The following is a 22036-nucleotide window of genomic DNA, read 5'->3' as shown; positions in this document are numbered from 1 at the left end:
TTTCTCTATCGTTAATTTCTTTACGGATAAAAGTAATTTTGTCATTCGATAACGAAAAATCAAACTCATCTTCGCTTCAACTAATTTCATTACCGTACTCCACGCTTACAAATCTCAAAAACTTTGAAAATAATATTTCTATTCCCACGACTGTCGAACTCGGACTAACGCCGAAGATGTCGTTCGACTCACGATCACCGTCTAATTTGAGATAAAAAATCTAGCCATTCAACAATATATTATTCTACACCTCATAAGATTACACGTAAAGAGCTTAGGAACCTATTTATGAAGCGATATTCTAAAAAATCAAACGTAAATAAATATTGTCGCCGTTCAAGTTGCCGCATCAATCCCACTGGTGACCGAAAGTCACCGTTGAAGCGCAAAGGGTTAATCTTGCTTAAAAGTAAATCGATCAGAGAGATACACGGAATAGAGAATCGAATTCGAAATTTTCTGTTACTGTGGACGAGTTTTTCCCATAGAATTTGAACGCAGAGTTAACCTTGGTTAAAAGTAAATCGATCAGAGAGATACACGGAATAGAGAATCGAATTCGAAATTTTCTATTACTGTGAATGGGTTTTTCCCATAGAATTCGAACGCAAAGGGTTAACTTTGGTTAAAAGTAAATCAATCAGAGAGTTACAGAGGATTTTCTGTTACCGTGGACAGGTTTTTCCCATAAAATTCGAACGCAAAGAGTTAACCTTGATTAAAAGTAAATCGATCAGAGAGATACACGGAATAGAGAATCGAATTCGAAATTTTCTGTTATCGTGGACGGTTTTTTCCCATAGAATTCGAACGCAAAGAGTTAACTTTTGGTTAAAAGTAAATCGATCAGAGAGTTACAGAGGATTTTCTGTTACCGTGGACGAATTTTTCCCATAGAATTCGAACGCAAAGGGTTAACTTTTGGTTAAAATTAAATCGATCAGAGAGATCGAAAGTAAATCGATCAGTGAGAGAGATACGCGGAATATAGAATCGAATTCGAAATTTTCTGTTACCCATAGACGAGTTTTTCCCATAGACGGAATTTCGGCGGTGAAGAGAGGAGGAAAAGGGCAGGGCAGGGGCCAGTCGCGTGTGTGGAGCGGACACGTAGACACGTCCAATTTCCTGCCAACGAAAGTAAACACCTGTTCGAGGCAGGGGCCAGGAAGGCGCTCGGTTGGTCGCCCAGTTCCCCCCTTCCCAACAATGGAGCGAACCGACTTCCCGAGTGACGGTCTACCGCGTCTCTTTGCTCGTCCGTGTTTCGCAGCGGCCGGTCAAAAGTCGGGACAGGTGGTTACTCTCTTTCTTCCTCTTCCCCATTCGATATTCGAATCGATCGCCGCCGATAGATTCGAACGATCGAGGAAGAAGATGTGACGCGGTGAAAGATAGTGAAAATTTTTTTCAAAATTCTCCCTCTTTCTCCTCTTTTCTCCCGATTCGTGATATACATCTGTGAATCGAGCCGGTCAAAAAAATTTAACAGTGTTCAACTTTGTGAAGAGAAATGTATCTTTCTTAAGAAAAATAAAGGAAAAAGTCGGTCCAAGTGTCAACGATGCCGATTCGAGAAATACACTGAGGGAGACGCTGCTCTGGAGGATGATAACGAGGAGCGATCGTCGAAGGGAATTGTGGTAAGTGAACGAGGCAGCTGGAGGATTGTAATCTTAATATAAATTTCATTCGAACTAATTGGCAAGAAGAAGAAAAAGAAAGGAGAATGTTAACATGGTTTCTTTTCAATCCTCTAACTAAATAGAACCTTATCGTAATATTCTTCGAAATTGGCGATAAATTAATAAAATTTATCGTTTCGATGTGATTAAATCGTGCTCCTCCTTCGTCTTTCCGAAAAAAAAAAAAAAAAAAGAAAGAAAAGAATCGATTTCGACGCAGTTTCGATCGCGAAAGTGGCGGCAGAGGCGCGCTGGGGAGGAAGAAGGAGCGGAGTGATTCATCGTCGGCCGCGATTCTTGAGCGGAATCGGGATCGTTGGAGGATTTTACGCCGGTTGGCCGTGATGGCGGCGCGCGCTGTGAATTTACGGTCGGTGAATTTGACAAGTATCGTGGCCCACATAACGTATCCGGCTTATGGATTCGTTATCCACCGTGGTGATGAATGATACCCGCCACAGATCCCTTCCTTCCACCGGGGATTAATTTTCTTTGTTTTCTTCCCACTCGATCGAGGGGGATCGGCTCCAAGACACGGCTCTCTCTAATCTTCTCTCTCGTAATCTTCTCGAGTACGATAACGATTTGATCTTACGATAACGATTCCCAGTTCGAACGAAACGGAGCCTTGGAATTGAGAAGAAGAAGAAAAGGGGTAAAAGGATGTAAGAGAGACGGTTCAATCCTTCGTAAATCTTATTGTTTTATTTTATTCGAATCAGTTTGATAAAAGTATTATAAGTGAGATTTCCCTAATAAATTCCTTAATGTTTTTTCTTTTTTGCGGAGTTTCTACTTTTACCTCCGCGATTCGACTCACCTTTACCTTACCTTCCTTTGCTTTCGAAGGAGGCAAATGGACAAACTATCGCTCTCGCCACCCCCACCTAACTGCCCCTAATGTCGTTCCACGTATCTAGGTTTCACGTAATAAAGCAAAGTTTCTTCGCATGCTTTCTAACCACGCGTTATGTTCGCTATAGTTTCCTCTGTACAGTCTCTGTTTTTTTCCTTTTTCTTTTTTTCTCTCTCTCTCTCTCTCTCTCTCTTCGATATCGTCGCCGCTCTTTGGATTCGACATCGATCCCCGACAAATGTTTGCGCCCTCGTTTTCTCGTTCGTTGGAAGGGCATTGTTCAGTAGTCACGCTACTTCGATTAACGATACCTCGATTAACGGTTTCACCGGTTTTCGGGAGATTTTTCGATTTTTAAATCGATATTAAATTCCATCGTCCCAAAACAAGCTACAAAACATTATTATTAATAATAAATACATATTATTAAAACATATTATTAATAATCCTGAATCACCAACAAGATTTAAAATAATAGTTACTATTCTTGAAGTAAAAGATTTTATTTTTATATAATATAGTATTAAAATGAAATTAATCCTAAACCATCTCATCTTAAAATAATTGATAATGTATTTGGTCTTAAAATTAATATATATATATATATATATGAAATTAAAAATAAAATCATTGAATAAAAAAATCGATCCATTATATATATTCTTATTTGAAGAATATATATAAATCTATATATCTAATTCTATAAATAATAATTATTGAAAAAATTCTATTCTTACTAAAAATAAAAATATTAATGATTTATAATCAATCAATATTAAAAAATTAAATTTTATTGAATTAATTGAATTAAATCAATCGTAGAGTTAACAAATCGAGTCTTTAGAAGAGAAGAAAAATTGAAACCATGCTTTTTTACAAATATATTATATTTTGATAATATATGTTTTATGGACGAGTGCTTGCTAATTTTACGAGCAGCTGTTTCATTAGTCATGTTTAATAAAATTTTTCAGATGCGTCGGCCGTTGCCCGAACCGATGAAGGATGTCCTTGGATCGCCATGAGACGGAATATTCTGAGGATCCTGCCCATTCTCTGTTACACGCTGCATTTACACGCGGGACAATGTGGGTCTTCCCTTCGGTATTCTCACGCTATCTCCTTCGCCACGGAACCACAATCCGACCGTCCCTCCCCCTCCCCCTTTTGATTCCGCTTTGATCGAGATGCTTAATCGCGCGCCGCCTTTATTGGATCTTAAATTTGATATACTTACCTTATATTTACCTTTTTATTTTGCCATATTATCATTTTTTGACTTTTTTTCATTTATCAATTCTCTTCACACCCAAATTTATCAATTCCTCTTCACACGGAAATTTATCAATTCCTCTTCACAAATTCACATTCCTCTTCTTTATCAATTCGAAATTTCCTGGAATTTGACGTCATTTCCAGGAACTGCCAAAATTCTTGGAAAAATTTCTCGAATTTCACCTGTCAAGTTATATTCTCATGATACAAAGTCGAAAATATTGTCAAAATTTTTGAAAAATTGAATTTTAAGGAAAATATTGCCTGCCACCTCTTTATATATCATATTCTCCTAATAAAAAGTCGAAGATTTTAGTCGGAATCTTTGAGAAATTGAATTTTATGAAAAATTTATCAATTCCTCTTCACACGGAAATTTATCAATTCCTCTTCACATGGAAATTTATCAATTCCTCTTCACATGGAAATGTATCAATTGCTCTTCACACGATCAATAATTTTTTTTTTCACATGATTTTTCATATTCTATCAAGGATCTTAAATCTTCGAAAATTATATATTTTAACATATTGATATTTACTTTATAAATATTAATATATGTTATCTCCATTTATAAACGACTATAAGCACTAATAAAATTCTCTGCAAGAAAGAGTACAACAAGAGAATTAAATAATCAAAATGAATGAATGAAAAAGTTATAATAATAATGAAAAAGTTTCAATTACAAGTCGAGGATCCTCCAAGGCCGAGTTGCCATTTATATGTTATAGAGTTATAGAGTGAAAACTAGACACCGATGTCAGATCCAAATGGGTTTTTTACGAGATTTCGTGATAAAAATTCATAGGGGTGGAGAGTGAAATCTGCGTTACACGTCCGGGATTAAGTGCGAACGATCGCGAGGAGGAAAATTGCGGCTCTAAGATGGAACAGATCGAATTTGTATCCTAGAAGAATTGTGGACACTTTGCGCCCCTCGTCTCTCTCGAGCAAGTTGTAAATTTATTGCATAGAAACGTAGAAACGTCGAATCGAAGAAATCGTGATCATAATAATCTTAGCAATCCTTTGGTGATTCTCAGGATATATTTATCAGAGGATAAAGATCGAATTTATATTCCAAAAATTGGAAACACATTGCGCATCTGATTCAAAGCAAATTATAAATTTATTGCATAAACGTAAAAACGTCGAATCGAAGAAATCGTAATCATATTGCATAGTAATCTTAGCAATCCGTTTCCTTTCACGACATATCTATCAGAAGATAAAAACCGAATTTATATTCCAAAAATTGAATATAAACACTTTGTGCCTCTGATTCAAATTATAAACTTATTGCATAAATATAGAAACGTCGAATCGAAGAGCATCGCTTTTAAAGAAATCGCAATCATGTTGCGCAATGATCTTAACAGTCCGTTTCCCTTCGACGATTCTCGCGACATATCCACCAGAGGATAAAGGATCGAATGACTTAGAAAGTGGTTCCATTGCGAAAATCGAGATATGGTTTTAACGTGTCTCTTCTCTTCCCGTTACATTCGTAGAAATTGGCGGCCATTTTTTGCACGCACGATAATTGGGCCGTGTTAAAAGAGAAGCGGCGATATATTTTCGCTACCCCGTTTCGCCATTCTTTTTACGAACTCTTTCCGTGCTGAGTAAAATAAAGTCAAATTCGATTAAGAGTTTGTTCCTCAACGCGTGTTTTCCTCAACTGACAACTCAAGCTTCGTGATAAGACACTATAACGCGTTGTTAGAGTCAAGAGACTCATAGGGACGGTTGTGGAATCATAGGCCTTTCATTTACGTGTCTCGTTATCTGGATAGACGAGAAATTTAAACATTCAGACGACGCTTAAACGTGCGTTTACTTTTTCACTTGGTAATAATCGTGTGAACTCGCATTAGCCCCTTTTTCTACGACGGTTAAAACGAATAAATTCGTTCCGCTTTATTAGCTCGAGCATCGAAGCGTAATATTCGAAACGATCCCGGTATCTATAAAATAAAGTTTCAAAGTTATTATTATATAAAGTTTCGGAGTTATTGTTTTTATTAAGCGATCCTCATCGTGCACACAATCGAGCTCATGTACGATTAAGTACCATTTCCATTTATTATCCGTAATAAATTTCATCCATCGAAAGAGTGGATAAACGTAGAGAGGTGTAAATTTCCTTGAATTGAAAGCAACGATATATATATATATATATATATATATATATATATATGGTAATATGCGTGTAATTTTTTCTGGAAAAGTCTTCGACTGTGGAGGGAAAAAAGATTACGAAAAGCAACCGCGGAACGTTGCATCGTCGATACGCCGTGAGCTAGCGGAACTTCGCTCCAAGGGAGCGCACACGTCTAACCCCTCGTGCACGCGCGCCTGTTAAATGACTTCTGTGCACACGCGTTTTTTTTCTACTACGCGCATGCGTCAAGTAATACGTGTGTTCGGTGTCGGATTTTCGTATATGTGACGTACATATTCACGTATATAAATAACACTCGTAGCACTCGTTTGTAACGTGAATTTCTAATATGGATATATAATATTACGGTGCTTTGATTGGAAACAAAAACATCGTGGTATAGTTGGTTTAATATTTGAATTTGTATCCACGTTGGAATAAAAGGGAAATTACGATGTTTCGATGTTACGAATCGAAAATTAGTTGTAAGATTAGATTATTTTCTTTTTTTCATAGATTCTAGATGAATTTTAATTTCTGTTTCTCGTTTTTTACAGATTATTAGTTATCGATTAATTATTAATTTATTTCAATAGATGTAAAAACGGCACAAATAACACCGTTAAGTCGAAGAAATAACGGACAAGAGGAGCTTCGATGCACGACGAATTAGAGGCAATGATCGCTTAACATTGCTCGTCTCGATCTTATTACGAACGATTATCATGTTTTTCCCTTCTAAAGAAGTCGTTGCATATGTTATTCTACTTTTTCTTTTTGATACGATTTGAATAAGTCGGAGACTTCCATCCAAGGAAGTCTTCTGCCCAATTAAGAAAAGAATCGAAAGTAATTAGAATAAGAGAAATTTTTATGGTAACCTCAAATTTGTTTTTACTTCACATGTAACTGTCTTTAAACAAACAAGTCGTTGAAAGTTTCAATAAGTTCAACTCTTCTTTTGATACGACGAAAAAGAAGGAAAATAAGTCAAAGATTTCCACTTAAAGAAGTCGTTCAATTAAGAAAAGACTCGTAAGTAATTAGCATAAGAGAAATTTTCATAAAATGGTACCCTCAAATTTGTTTTTCTCCGTGCGTAACTCTCTTTAAACGAATAAGATATAAAGGAAAGTTTCGATAAATATAAATTATTCTACTCTTCTTTGATACGACGGAAATAAGGAAAATAAGCCAAAGATTTCCACTTAAAGAAGTCGTCTAATTAAGAAAAGACTCGAAAAGACTAATTAGCATAAGAGAAATTTTCAAAATATTCTCAAATATGTTTTTCTCTCCATGCATAACTGTCGAATAAGAATAAAAGTACGAAGAAAAGTTTGGATAAGTTAATAATAAGAGAGAGATCAGTGGTGAATCGCTTCACAAAAAACTCCGGAAACCCAAAAACCGCACGATACCTGGATGTGGATCGAAGGAACACGATTCGTTCTACGCTCGAAGCGGCCAAAGAAATATCGTCTCTCTACACGGTTGTAACCTGTTTTTTCAACTTTCTTACCTATCATTTCCGACTCGCTCGAAACTCCTCCTCTTCCTTTTCCTCGTATCTTTCAACAATAATTTTTTCCCCAACAAAGATTTCACATGTATATATCATCAATACTTTTTCACCTCACGTATTCTCTGTCCGATTTTAATTTCAATGATATTTATTTATCTTTAAGTGATCCGTGACGCGAGATGTTTCTTGGAGAACGGCGCAACCGCCGCACACCTCTTCGTAGGCGAAGATTTGCCGGTCGGTGACACTGTGGGCGTGCTCGGGGTGTTGGGCGACCCCGGGCCCCAGGGCGACATCGAGCTCAGGCTTCAAGAACTCGACAGCCCCGTCACTTTCTCCGCCTACTCGAAGAATTTAACTCTTATCAGACCCCTGGACAAGGAGGGCGTGGATGGGCCCGCGAGCGTTTACGTGAACGTGATCTGCGAGAGGAAACACACTTTAGACCCTGTACTTGCATCTTTACACGTGCTTGCGCGTGCTATTACGAATAATCGAGCAACAGAAACATCGTTCCCAATTATTTTCATTTGTTTCAGGGCTTCGTGATACCGGTCAACATTCGCGTGACTGACGCCAATGATAACGCGCCTCAATTTGTGAATGCGCCTTACGTCTTAAACATCTCCGAGGTGAGGGACTTAACTTTTTTCCATAAACTTTCGTTTTTGCAAACTTTTTTCTTTTTTTTCTTATATATATATAAGAGAGTCAAGAATCCTCTGTAAGAGCCGTGTATTGCATATATTATTATATATAATAATTTATAAGATATTTATATATATATCTTTTTTTCTTTGTAATTATTGATGATTATTGTTAATAACTGAAATAAGTCACAATGTTGGGTACGAGGATTTTTCAAGGTATAAGAGCTGTCTATATTATTATATATAATAATATATAAGATATTTATATATATATATCTTCTTTTTTTTATAGTTATTGATGATTATTATATATGGTGGATATGAGAATTCTTCAAGATATAAGAGCCGTGTATTATTATATATAATAATATATAAGATATTTATACATATATATATTTTTTTTTCTTTATAGTTATTGATGATTATTATATATGATGGATATGAAAATTCTTCAAGGTGTAAGAGCCATGTATTATTATATATAATAATATATAAGATATTTATATTTTTTTCTTTGTAGTTATTGATGATTATTATATATGGTGAGTATGAGGATTCTTCAAGAGCTATATATTACATATATTATTATATATATATTTATTTATTATATATATATATATATATATATACTTATTTATTATATATATATATATATATATTTATATTTATATTTATATTTATATTTATTTATTATATATATATATTTATAATATTTATATATATATTATTATATATATATATATACATATTTTTTCTTTGTAATTATTGATGAATATTGTAATATTAAAATAGGTCACAGTGGTGGGTACGAGGGTTCTTCAAGGTGTAAGAGCCGTGGATGCAGATCAACCAGGACCATTTTCTACCGTACAATATGCAGTTTTGCCTGGACCACACTCGGTACCATTTTTCGTTCTCTTGATCCTTTGAATGAAAGAGATCTTTCATTTCTTTTTCCTTTTTTTAGGATTACTTTGTGTTCGTAAACGCTTTAGAAGGTACTCTGGTCCTAAGGAAACCACTGGATTACGAAACACTCGCCAATTTCTCTGTAGATATACGCGCACAAGTGAGCCATTAATCGTTTTTGAATCGTCTCTTAAGGACGATTGATGAACTTTATTAAAATGTAACCTAATATCGTCTAGGATCAAGGTAACCCGCCAAAATCATCCGCTACGACACTTTACGTCAACGTCATCGACGCGGATGACCAAAATCCTGCCTTTCAAAGTGACCAATACAAAATTCTCGTTCCTCGAAACATTAAAACGGTACACAATTTTTATTATTATTATTATTATTAATCCTTTGCGCTCGAATTCGATCAGCGACAATATTTATTTACGATCGATTTTTTTAGAATATCGCTTTGTGAATTGATTCTTAAACTCTACGTATAATCTTACGAAATGTAGAATAATATATTGTCGAATAGATAAATTTTTTTATCTCAAATTAGATCGGACATCTTCGACATTGGTCGTAGGCAATAGGAATATTACCTTCAAAGTTTTTGAGTTTTGATGATTTTTCGTTATTGAATTCGACGAAATTGCTATTCTGTATTGCTATTCGTAAAAAAATTGACGATAGAAGGAAGGAAAGCAATGATGAAGATAGAGATAAAGTAAGAGGTGTAAAAAATAAGGATAATAGAGAGAAAATTACATTATACAAGGTTTGCTCTTAAGAGATGAGAAGAGTAAAAGACATTTTAGTTAGTGATGGATGCATTTCAGCGATCTTTATAAAATATCGAGCGAAACAACAATATATACAAAGTTTAATTTATTCGACAAATTTTCTCTCTTTACATAAAAATAAAGATGAGGTGAAATTATTTCGAGTTAAAAAATTCGAACATAATCGGAAAATCGGTCTCGAGTTGTTGATTTGGTCGAGCGAAAAAGCGCGATGGATTAAAGATTGATTAAAATAATAATCAAGTTAAGCTATAAATCTCACTTTTTTTCTTTTTTCCCAGAGAAAGACACTGAAGGTAGATCCAATGGCGATAAAAGCGATGGATCAAGACGTAGGAATTAACGCTCCCGTCAAGTACACGATTCAAGGAGGTATTCTTCCATTTCTCACCCTGAATCCGGAAACAGCCGAGGTTGCCATAACGCGGCCGTTATACGAACACGAACTCTTGTCCCCAGCAACGATCGTCGTCAAGGCAAACATCCTCGCAATACAAATTCTTTAATAAATTAAACTTCAATGATATGTCTAAATTTCTTATCCCTGTTTTGTTTCCAGGCTACGCAATTGGACAATCCGGATAAATACGCTCTTTCCACCATAGTTGTTTCTCGGGAGACCGATTGGAACGTCGAACCCACCGCTGGTGAAGATAATCTCTTCTATTTCTTTCAATTTTCATTATTATAAATCATCATTATTATAAATTATAACAAATTATTTAACTATTATAAACACATAATTATTATTACATTATTATAAATTAGGTGGAAGGTTACCTGTCAAATTTATACGAAGGGATCATCAAACCACTATCCCAGAAAACACTCCTCCAGGAAGTGTTCTGTTAACGACAGGGGTGAATAAATTAGATTCCGTAAGTCAGATTTTTTTTTTTTTTTGTTAAGATCAGGATCGATTAACAATTCCTCTCTTTCCACGAATTTTCTTCTTTTTTTCAACTACTTTCAGAATTTAAGATTTTGGCTGGTGGGGGCAATTGAAGATCTCGAGAGATTCTCCATCACCAATTCCGGCGAATTGATTTTGAAGGGTACTCTGGATTACGAGAGGAGGGTACAGCACAGTTTTCTGGTTCGCGTTACCGACGGCCATCACGTGCGTGTACAATTTCTTTTCTTTTATTTTTTCAAAATTCTTGAAAATCGGCCGTTCAAAATTACATTTTAGAGAGTAAAAATTTAACGAAAACGATAATAATTAATTTTGGAATTGGAAATAATGCAAGGATATTTGTATACACGTTGTACAATAACAGAACGACACTTCACGCGTGAACGTTTCTGTCGAGGATGTGAACGAATGGGAACCTCGGTTTCGTCATCCTAGATACGAATTCCACGCAGCGACATCGAGAGAAGGATCCATTGTCGGTGAGCCAATTTTCTCCCCTACTTTTACATTTCTTTTTTCACGAATTAATATCTTTAATATTTTTCAGGAAAGTTAGAAGCTGCCGATGGTGACAGAGACGACAAAATTAGTTTATCTCTTAGAGGTCCAGATGCAAGGTATGACAACAATATATGTATATATATATATATATATATATATATACGTACAACAAATTACGTATTATGATATATTTCCTCGTAATAATTTTAATATTGATGAAATAAATAATGAAATAAAATCAATTGTAATTCAGATCTTTCGAGATACGTGACAATGGAGAATTAATTCTCAGATCGGTAGCAACGGTTAACGGTTCCTTGGCCAGATTAGTGGCCGTGGCTTCCGATTCTGGCCGCCCCCCCAGGTTATTGAACAAACAGTCAATGAATAAAATTAATTTTATCCGCACTTCGTAATTCAAATTTATAATTCCTTCCAATTTTCTTCTCTCTCTCTCATTCTCTCTCTCAAGATCCAGCATGATCCCGGTGATCGTGCACGTGCCGAATAGCGGATCCTTGCCGATAGCCGCGAGAGCCGCACCCGCCTGGTTGGGAAGCAGCGTCCTCCTTGTCGCCGTTTTCGGCGCTGTTTTGGGTCTCCTTGGTGTTATAATACTTGTTTTGATATTGTACATATACAAAAAGTAAGTAATGTCTTTAAATTAAAAGAAAAATCTTTAATGTAACTTGTATTCCTTTCCTCCCAAATTTTTCTACATTTTTTTTCCACATTTTTCACGTAAAAGCAAAAGACCAAAGACGAGCGGGTCCGTGAGCTCGGTCGGGACCGGTTATCGAGAAAAATCGCCGGTCCCCTCTGCCCTGAGCCCGACACCGCAAGTGCTCGGGGCAAACATGCTCCAAGACGCTCTGGAAGTTGGTCCTCGAAGAGGAACTCGTGCCGAGGATGCGCACAATATCGAGGAGAACGGGGAGGAGGAGGCCGGGGACGATTCAGAGGAAATGAATCGTGTCGATCGAGAGATCGTCGACGATAACATCAACGGCGAATCTCAGACGGCGAATAACGACAGTGGCGATGTTGAAAATCCTGTTTTCGGAGCGAGGAATTATAATGCCACGATTAAAAGTAAATAAATAATTATAAAGAAATAATTGTTCGTTCAATCAATGATTGGAATCATTTTATATTGTTTTTGTACAAATTAGGTGTAACGTCAGCCAGACAAATACCTGTTTACGCGAGACACAAGATAGCCCCGGCGCCAAATCCTCCAGGTTTGTCTGCAACCTCCAACATACCTAACGTCGGTGGTCTAGTACAAAACATGAATGACTTAAGCGCGAAAACAAATTTGAACGCTAGCTCTTGCCAATCTTCCAATTATTCCGGAGATGTTCCAGATTCGTTGGCGTTGCCCGCGTGGCCTGCTTGCTCCGTTTCACAGAGAGTTAAAAAATTATCCTGGGACGATGATGACAGGGTATGCCTTTCTATTCTACGAAAATACATATATNTATGCCTTTCTATTCTACGAAAATATATATATATATATATATGTATTATTATTATATATGTATTAATATATATATATATGTATTAATATATATATGTATTATGTATTCCGATAAACAATAGTGCACAATTAATACGACTTATCGTTATGGTTTATCATTATTATTTTCTTTTTTTGTTTTAGACAGTGGATAGCGTGGAAGTAACGGCGGAAACAATGTCCAGAAACAGTCAGATCGGGAACGAACGACTTAATCTTACCGTGTATTTTTAATCATGAAACGAGAAAGACTGAAAGAGAAAAAATGGTTCCAATTTATTATACCATCGAACGAGAAAATATTCATCGATAGGTTATTTCAATAAATAAATTCCTTTAATAAGCAGACAAATGTTAAAATGTTCTGTATCGTTGCCAGATTATAACGAATTTTAAATCAATGTACATATAAAATGTATATTAGTTGGAGATAATGCATCGAATGATAATGCAAATACGTTCTTTATTATCCATAGTTGTTTTATTAAAGAAATACAAAAAATTAAGAAATGATGAAGTTTTTTTAATTTACATTTAACTCGACGATCACCTGTCAAGAAGAAGATAAAATTTCGTTTCATCTGAAGAATCGTGTCAGTGGAACGATACTTTTACGAATTCTTCGTGTTATTCTTATTTTTCGAGTTGTGTAATTTAATACAATATATACGATTCTAAAATTTCTAAAATCTTCGAGAAGATAATCAAAGTAAGTTTTGATTTGATTAAAATTTTAAATGAACGAGGAGGGAAGAAATTTTGACCATGAGAACGAATCGCGTAAAAGCGTGAAACATAACGGCCAAATTTAATAAAGAAAGTGACTCATTTTTTCGAAGAGGAGAGAGAGAAAGTGTCTCGCACGAACCTCGACTCTCGATAGTCTTACTTCGCTCATGAACGAAAGTGGATCGAGCAACTGAGCAATATTCAAGAAGAAATGAATGTGGTATGATAACAATTAAGAGGTCGTCTTTATTTTATAGATATATACGTACGTAATGCATCTTAATCTTTTATCGCTGTATTGCATCTTTCCTGATATATTTTTTTTTCTTTTCTTAAATTAATTTTGTAAATAATAATTAATCTGATAATTCATCTGAGTTGTCTGTAAAAATATAATCATTTACATTTATATATCATTTACTTTTTATAATAAATGAAAGGAATATCAAATTAAGATGTTAAGAATATTTAAAGGAATATAATTATTAACAATTGAATATTAATTAGAATATTTAAAAGAACATTGAAGAAATGTTCAAGAATGATTCGAATGATCTATCGATCGTTCCAACTATTTAAACTTTCTTAAAGAAAGTTAAAGATATCTCTGCTTCGCAATCGAATTTCTCCTTATTTTCAGGTGTACCATGAAACATAAACTATCTTTTTGCTTACTTTCCATGTTACTCTTTCAATTATGTATTATGGAAATTCCAGGTATACGAAAAGGATTAAATTCTTTATATAAAAATATATATCTTTTAATAAGATTATTCATATTTTTAGATAATTTATATTCGGTATCCGCTATAAATTCACTTAACGTTTCAATGATTGAACCATTAGGAATATGGGGTGAAATTCTAGAAAACTGGACTATTTCCGATTCAAAAATAACCAGAATGTCGAAAGTGATGAAATTGGGAGATAAAAGCTTAACTGTTACGAGCAAAATATCGATGCCAAACAAACGAGAAGTCTCTGAAACAGATCTCTATTTACTTGGTAAAATTATAATAAAAAAATGGTAATAGAATAATTATTTTTCTATTTAGAATTATATAAATTATCTTCTATGATATAAAGGTGCGATAGAGAAACTTGTCTACAGAGTAGATTTTTTAGAAAATCGTCTTAAAAGAGCAGAAGAACTTCTGTATTATGTAATTTCTGGAAATATCAACAAAAAAGGCAAGTTTTAAATTTTTCTCATTTCTCATCTTATAAATTAATTTATAGTGATTAATTAATTCTCATCTTTGCAAAAATTCTTCGTTATCATCCTTAGAATCTTGTCCCACTAATTATTCCAAAATCGGCCAGAATTGCTATCACTTTAGCAATCGTGAATTCGATTGGAAGTCGTCAGCAAGTCTTTGTCGAGGAATGGGCGGCCAATTATTAGAATTTGATACTAATAATGAAAAACACGACGTAATAGTTAATTTACAAACGAATTCTAAATTAAAAGGTAAAACCTTTTGGACAGGAGGATTAAATCCAGGTCTTCTTTGGATCTGGGCTAGTAGTGCAAAACCAGTTTATCAAAATACTAAATACACTGTTCCTGGTGATGGCAGGTAAGATTATTTTTTAATATCAAAAATTATAAATTTGAAAAATACATTTAATGATTAATAATTATTAATGAAAATTTAATTTTAAAATATTGTAAGTTCAATTTAGATAAATATTTATTTCGTTTTTTTACTTAATGCATTTTTAGATGTTTAAAATTATCTTACAATTCTACATCTAGATTGTACTCTTATCAAAGTGATGATTGTGGCGCAAGACACAAATATGCTTGTAAATTGACAAAAGATGATGATTCAGCAAAAAAAATTGAGAAAACTGCAAAAATGTTGAACGAATAGCATTAAATGTAATAACTAATATTTAATAACGTGTAATTCATTGTATTTATTGCATATATATTTATTTGATTTCAAAAATTCATATTTAATAACGTTAAAAAAAATAATACATGTATATAAAAATAAAGTAAACACAATATACTTAATATAATATCAAATATATACATATATAAGTACTGCATGTTAAGTTCAATTAATATTGAAATTAATTTATACAATGATATAATTATTATATCATTATTACTATATCGATATAAATATCGATTATTTAATAATATAAGTTATTATTAAATAATAAAACTTATAATAAAATTTAATAATTAAGTACAATGAACTAGGAATGATTAATAAGTATAAGAAAAGAATCTTAATAAAATAAATCTAATAAATATTTTAAAAAATTTAAAGCGTTTTTAACGAACCATTTACAGTATTGTATTATATACAAGTCCTGTTTCTGAAACAGGATATATGTGTATATTAATTGTACGATATTAATTCATACAATTTTCTGCATGGCAACAAATCATTGCTTTTGCAATTTGATGACTCATAATAAGGCTTCGTTTTCCCTCGTTTATCATTTCAAGAACATCGTGACTATTAGTGATAAGTCCTCCATTCTCATAGATTAGTTTTTTAGTTTTTTCAATATTAGGCACCGAAACACCACGACAACAATCATCAATAACAGCCAAAGCATGGCCTAATTGAAGTCCATCTAAACATGTAAATTTAATACAAACATCATAAGCGAGGCCACATACGAAGATCCGTGTCGCACCTAATTCATTTAGAATTTTTTGCAGTTCCATTGTTTCTTTATCATTATTATCGTAAAATACGGAATAAGCCTCCATATCTGAATTTTGACCTTTACGTACCTAAAAAACAAAGTTAATCATAGTCAACGCATTTTTTTTACAAAATTTAAATTTAAATTTTTCGCTCTGAAAATGATTTAAAATACCTGCACAGAATTAGGTGTAATCAAAAGATTTTTATGCAATTGAGATCCCCATGTATTCATTACACAATGCTTAGGCCATAGTATCTGTTCCGAATAAGGATCCGCAAAAACCACTGTATCAAATGGCTTGGCATTGTCTTTTGTTACCTTATACATAATTAAAAATATTTTGTTTGAAGAATGACATTTTTTTTTCTTAAAAAAAAGAAGAATGATATTTTTTTTCTTAAAAAAATGTTTAAATAATTTTTATTTTACGAAACGAAAAGAATATATGTAATATATGTAAATTATTTTTAATCTAAAACGAAAATTTTTATACATTTAAAATTAATATCGAAATGATCAAACAATAATATTAATTTTAAATATTCTTGTCATAATACAACAAATGCTGATTCATTCATTTGTATAATTTTTTATCTATTTTGTTCAAGAAAAATATTCAATTTTACTGCAATAAAATTATAAATTTTAACTTTTTTATATACCTTTGAATCTGGATGTAATTCTCGTAAATGTAAATTTTCATAAAAACTGATATGATTTTCTGGATGCCAATCTAACGAATAAATAATTTTATCGAAAAATCCATTTTTTAATAAATAATTAATTGGTTCCACTACATCGACTCCATCCTGTTTGGCTTCACAAGCACGAAGGGCTAAAGACCCATCAATAAAATCATTTTGAACGTCTATAATCAAAAGTGCATCTACAGGTTCAAGTATCACTCGTAACCAATCACAGAATCTGTTCAATAAATCAAATAAATTATATGATTATATTTAATTCGTTAAAATTGCAATATTGATACAAAAAATTCTGATTGAAAATTTGAATTGAAAATTTTATTCTAGATTCTTAAAATTATCTCATATATTTTATCATGATAATTACTATTTTTTATGTAATGTAAAAATTATATTATATAAAATATATCATTGTATCAAGATAAATTTAAGATAAATTTAAATCTTAAATCCTAATGATATTATTTTCATTATTTCAGTCTTAGCAATCCCAAATTCTAAATCATAAAAAAATATGCCCATCTCTTTAAATCAAAAATTTAAAATCAAATTATTAACCAAGAATTAATGAATAAAAATGTTTGTTCAATTTATTATATTTTCCATATTCAGTTTTCATGTGCTTATATAATTCCAGTTTGGTAATAAACAGATAAAATTCATCATGAAAATAAGTATTCAGAAATAATCTTAAATCAATATAAATTGATATTTTGATGATTTGAAATTAATAAAAATAATAAAAAAAAAAAAACAGTACACTTGCAAATTTGAAACACTGCTTCATTTCATTAATTGAATTTTGATAATATATTGTATGATTAATTATGGATCCAATTTTCTGTAGTATTTAGAATTTGGAATTGAAATTAAAGTTACATATTATAGATCAACTTTACTTACAACACTAGTATTGTATTTATATATATATGCTCACATTTTTAACAGCAAGCCCATTACGTAATTCTCCAGGACTATATGCAATTAAAATATTGTTTGTTTGATTTGTTACGTATAAAAAAGATAAATTATAATTACGTTTTCCACTCTTGTTGCTGCAATATACCATCTTTGTTTAGATCAAATGAACAAAATATCTCTTGAATCCTCCATTCATCTTGTTTGATTTCATTTGGATAAAAAAGCGTAACACAAATTGAATGAAAATTTGCATAATTCAAATTACCATCTTTTTCTGATAAATCAAATTCAGCCAGAAATTTCTCAATAGACCATTTTTTTTTTTCAACAACCGTTGATTGGTTACATTTTACTTCCATATTGACAATATTGATAAAAAGCTCACTTTAAAATAATATATTACTTGTCTATAATTACTTGTACACTTATTTGCAACAGCTTTTTTCTTAAAAATATATTTGTCTACTTACAATCAATATATAGTTCTTAATTATTTCCTTTTTATTGTCGAAAAATAATTTATTATAAGATATTAAAGGTTAATTGTTTCGCATATAAAGCATGAATGATCTGTAAGTACTATACTTAAGTAAGTACGTTATTTAAATTGGCAGTTGGAGGGTGCGGGCAGTAAACCACTTATATGTATAATTTCATCAAATGTAACATATACTAATATATGCTATTGGTAATAGTTAATAGTGTGATAAGTTCAGCCAATTATAAGAATCGTAACTTGAGTATGTGTTTGTATTGATTGACTTATTAAATCCTATATTTTTTTTAGGTGCTAACTTACTTCGATTATTAATCAATATAATAACAACAATTTTACGAAAAATATATTTTTTACAAATTTGATTTTGTTTTTTTGAACTTCTTATTTATTTAATTCTTCAATTTTTATTTATATTTTAAAATACAATATACAATACAATATATAATATACAATTTTTTATAATAATAATTTTTCATATCTTAAATTTATTTTCTAAAAAACTTCATCAAGAAAAAATTAAGATATTGATAAAAGTATTGATAAAATTAAGTTTCTATCTTAAAAATACATTTTCGTATAATTTAAAGTTAAAGACACTAATGTTATATATATTATAACACTTATAAAGATGTATTTTTTATGAATTTTTTTGTATAATTTAATATGAAAAAATTTAATTATTCTTACATATAAAAATCAAAATTTTTTTATTTTTGTAAAAAATGTATTTTCATTCAAATATGTATATTTGAAAAAAATATGTATATTTCTTGATTATATGTTTAATGTATAACTTTCTTATATTGAAAAAATGTTTATGTATTTATACATGTACATATTATTTAAAAAATTATGTGTATTATAAAAATAAAAAGAAATTATTAATAGTTGTTAGTTATAGAATTGTTAAATAAATATTATCCACAATTAAATTTTTTTCTTAAATATTTATTACTTTTGCATAAAAATTGTAATTTTCATAAATATGCAATAATAAATTTAATTTTTAAATATTTTATAATTATAATCCAAATTATAAAATCAAACAAATTAATCTGTAATTCTAATTAAAAATAAATTAACTTAATAAATAACTATCTTCTTAATATTATAATGAACTTAAATAATTTTTTAAAACATTTATAAAAAACCGATGTTTATTTATATAAAAATGGAATTAAATATTATTTAAAAAAACAAAATGTATGCAAAAGAAATTATAAAATTTAAAAGTAATATTAAAAAATTAAATATTACTATAAATATTATTAAATTATTAATATTAAATATTATTATTATTATTAAATTAATTTGATTAATACTTTATTTATACATTATTTTCACAAAAAATAAAAAAAATATTATGTAAAATATACTAATTTACTTTTTCATGTGTTTATAAAACACAATTATCTTTATTCTCTGTGAAAATAAATATTTTCTTATAAATTCTTATAACTATTAAATATAATAATGAAATTGATGGTTTTTTTTTTTTTTTTTTTTATAAAGCATAAATACAAAGTCAGTTATACTGAGGTAGTTAAATTACAACATAAAGCTTGTCTTCTTGCAATAATTTCAGATGCTAATTTTTGAATAAAAGGATGCCTTATCTTGCCACTTGTAGTAGTAAAAAATTCTTCTAATTTTCCAGGAATATTATCCCTTTTTTCATATTCATATGCTTGCATAATTAAATCTAATCTGTCTAAATCTTTAACATATTTTGCTTCCGGAGATTCTTGCTTTTCATATTCCTATAAATAAAAAATGAAAATTACAAAAAAGTTTAATTATAATCTTTTGTTTATGTATATATAAACATATAATATATATATAAACATATATCAATTTTTCATACACGAAATATCTCTAATATCATAGGTCCTCTATCTCCAAGAAGTTTGCAAATATCTTCCATAGCTTCATCTTCTAACTTGTGTTTAATTTCAGATGGAATACCACAAGAAGGTGTTATATCTCCTACAATACATTCAGCTAAATCATGTATTAAAGCCATTTGCATGATTCTGTAATAAATATAGTAATAAAATCTATAAATAAATAAAATCTCTAGAAAAATAACTTTATATATAATAGATAAAATAATAATTAATAGATATGAATAAGAACTTTATAAATATATATATTTTATTCATATAAATAATATAAATATAATAATATAAATAATATATTATAAATAATAATATAAATATTCATAATATAAATGATATTTCATACTTGACTTTATCTAAATTTTCGTTATCTACCAAGAAAGAAAACATAGCCATCCTATACATATGACCTGCAATTGTTTCTGGATCAGGAACATTTTTAAGAACCCATCCTGTTCTTTTCATATGCTAAAATAATTAATAAATATATAAAATATATAATATATATTAAGATACAAAGAATATTTTTTAATTAAAAAAAATAAAAAGAAATGATAATTAACTTGAAAAATAATAATATATAATAGATAAGATATAAAGATATAATAATGTCTGAATTTCATAATTAAATAAAAATCAATAGAAAATATTTAACATTCTTTCATTATTATTACAACATTTAAAGGTTAAAAATTGTTGTGTGATGAATATATGAATATATTACATTCAATAATATATATAGTTGTTATTTATTATATAAAATTATATTGAGAATACTAAAATTAAATATTTAAGATATCTATACAAAATGATCATAAATTATCAAATGATGGATTTATTTTAAAAGATTGCAATAACTTACTTTCAATCGACCAACCAATTCCATAAATTCTTGTAAATTCTTGATATCCATGATTTTTGTAATTTCTTGATATGTATTATTAGAGAATTAAATATTTTCTTCTCACTTAGATGTTTAAACTATATACATTCATTAAGTGATAATCAAAATGGAAATTTTAACTATTTGTAAAACTCAATTCTACAAAAAAAGAACAAATAATAACAAAATGGTGATATAATTGATATATATCAAGTCTTTGTGCATGCAATTTTATACTCGAAATACTCTGTATTAAATGAATATAAACTTACATATGATACTATCACTATACTAACAATCCAAAGTCAAATTCATTGTTTCCTAGGTTACATAATTATTTCTACCATTCTAAACGAAATATTAAAGTTCAGAGAGAGAAAGAAAGAGAAGGAGAGAGAGAGAGAGAGGAAGAGGAAGAGGAATTGAAGAATTATATTATTTTAAATTTTTTCTTTTATAATCAATTAAAAATTATTGAAAAGAAATTTTATGCAAAAAAACTTCAGGAAACTAAAAAATATTTGAAAAGAAATATATATAAAGTAATAAAATTTAATTTACCTTGACAATTTTTAATTTTAATTTTTATTTTAACTTCCATTAAAACTATTTAAAAATGAATAAATACATAAATATATAAATATTTATTTACACATTTATAATTATTGCGCTATATGAATATCTATATTAATTGAAATAATTTATTCAATTGTTTTTAACTTTATCTAATATATATACATATATATATATATATATATATACGTATCTATGCACACTATATTATAGTATAATCGCAGTAAATATATATACATATTTAATATATATTTAAGTATTATGCTTCTATATTTAATTATTATTTTTTAAAACTGAAACTAATTTGTTTTGAAAAAATACACAAATATTTTTGATAACAAAAATTAAATAAA

General features: G+C 30.2%; 4 protein-coding genes and 1 long non-coding RNA gene across 7 annotated transcripts; 3 read left to right on the top strand and 2 right to left on the bottom strand.

Moving 5' to 3' along the window:
- Positions 1 to 6334: 6334 nt before the first annotated feature.
- On the top strand, positions 6335 to 6951 carry LOC122713257. The gene is made up of 2 exons (XR_006346472.1): positions 6335 to 6468; positions 6580 to 6951. It is a non-coding gene; the product is annotated as an uncharacterized LOC122713257 (long non-coding RNA).
- Positions 6952 to 7051: 100 nt separating this feature from the next.
- Positions 7052 to 13188, top strand: LOC122713416 (protocadherin Fat 4). Its single transcript, XM_043933848.1, has 17 exons — positions 7052 to 7078; positions 7344 to 7476; positions 7672 to 7958; positions 8048 to 8140; positions 8951 to 9058; positions 9126 to 9227; positions 9307 to 9432; positions 10146 to 10340; positions 10424 to 10511; positions 10633 to 10742; positions 10838 to 10984; positions 11145 to 11259; positions 11328 to 11397; positions 11754 to 11927; positions 12030 to 12373; positions 12454 to 12728; positions 12945 to 13188. The coding sequence occupies exons 1-17, from the start codon at positions 7052 to 7054 to the stop codon at positions 13032 to 13034; spliced, it is 2484 nt and encodes an 827-aa protein (XP_043789783.1). The 3' UTR covers positions 13035 to 13188.
- Positions 13189 to 14176: 988 nt separating this feature from the next.
- Positions 14177 to 15406, top strand: LOC122713380 (oxidized low-density lipoprotein receptor 1). The gene is made up of 5 exons (XM_043933757.1): positions 14177 to 14246; positions 14316 to 14534; positions 14616 to 14720; positions 14818 to 15109; positions 15256 to 15406. Exons 1-5 carry the CDS (start codon positions 14177 to 14179, stop codon positions 15404 to 15406), a joined length of 837 nt encoding a protein of 278 aa, XP_043789692.1.
- A 206-nt stretch (positions 15407 to 15612) lies between these two features.
- LOC122713335 (nicotinamidase-like) lies at positions 15613 to 18538 on the bottom strand. 2 transcript variants are annotated; one of them, XM_043933688.1, is made up of 5 exons: positions 18301 to 18538; positions 17948 to 18214; positions 16868 to 17129; positions 16377 to 16571; positions 15613 to 16290 (listed from the first exon to the last, which is right to left on the bottom strand). In XM_043933688.1, exons 2-5 carry the CDS (start codon positions 18187 to 18189, stop codon positions 15901 to 15903), a joined length of 1089 nt encoding a protein of 362 aa, XP_043789623.1. In that variant the 5' UTR covers positions 18190 to 18214; positions 18301 to 18538; the 3' UTR covers positions 15613 to 15900. The 2 variants fall into 2 exon arrangements, with proteins under 2 accessions (XP_043789623.1, XP_043789624.1); XM_043933689.1 differs by having other exon boundaries at positions 16377 to 16523; positions 18301 to 18531.
- A 1227-nt stretch (positions 18539 to 19765) lies between these two features.
- LOC122713354 (5'-deoxynucleotidase HDDC2) lies at positions 19766 to 21497 on the bottom strand. Of its 2 annotated transcripts, XM_043933715.1 has the most exons (5): positions 21383 to 21497; positions 21090 to 21269; positions 20574 to 20695; positions 20194 to 20362; positions 19766 to 20089 (listed from the first exon to the last, which is right to left on the bottom strand). In XM_043933715.1, the coding sequence occupies exons 2-5, from the start codon at positions 21138 to 21140 to the stop codon at positions 19859 to 19861; spliced, it is 573 nt and encodes a 190-aa protein (XP_043789650.1). In that variant the 5' UTR covers positions 21141 to 21269; positions 21383 to 21497; the 3' UTR covers positions 19766 to 19858. The 2 variants fall into 2 exon arrangements, with proteins under 2 accessions (XP_043789650.1, XP_043789651.1); XM_043933716.1 differs by lacking the exon at positions 21383 to 21497 and having other exon boundaries at positions 21090 to 21344.
- Between the last annotated feature and the right edge of the window lie 539 nt (positions 21498 to 22036).

This window comes from Apis laboriosa, unplaced genomic scaffold, assembly GCF_014066325.1.
Source record: "Apis laboriosa isolate Shangri-la unplaced genomic scaffold, ASM1406632v1 scaffold23_cov150, whole genome shotgun sequence".
NCBI classification, from domain to species: domain Eukaryota; kingdom Metazoa; phylum Arthropoda; class Insecta; order Hymenoptera; family Apidae; genus Apis; species Apis laboriosa.
Note: the sequence above shows the minus strand (reverse complement) of the source record. Positions and strands in the feature narration are given on the sequence as shown.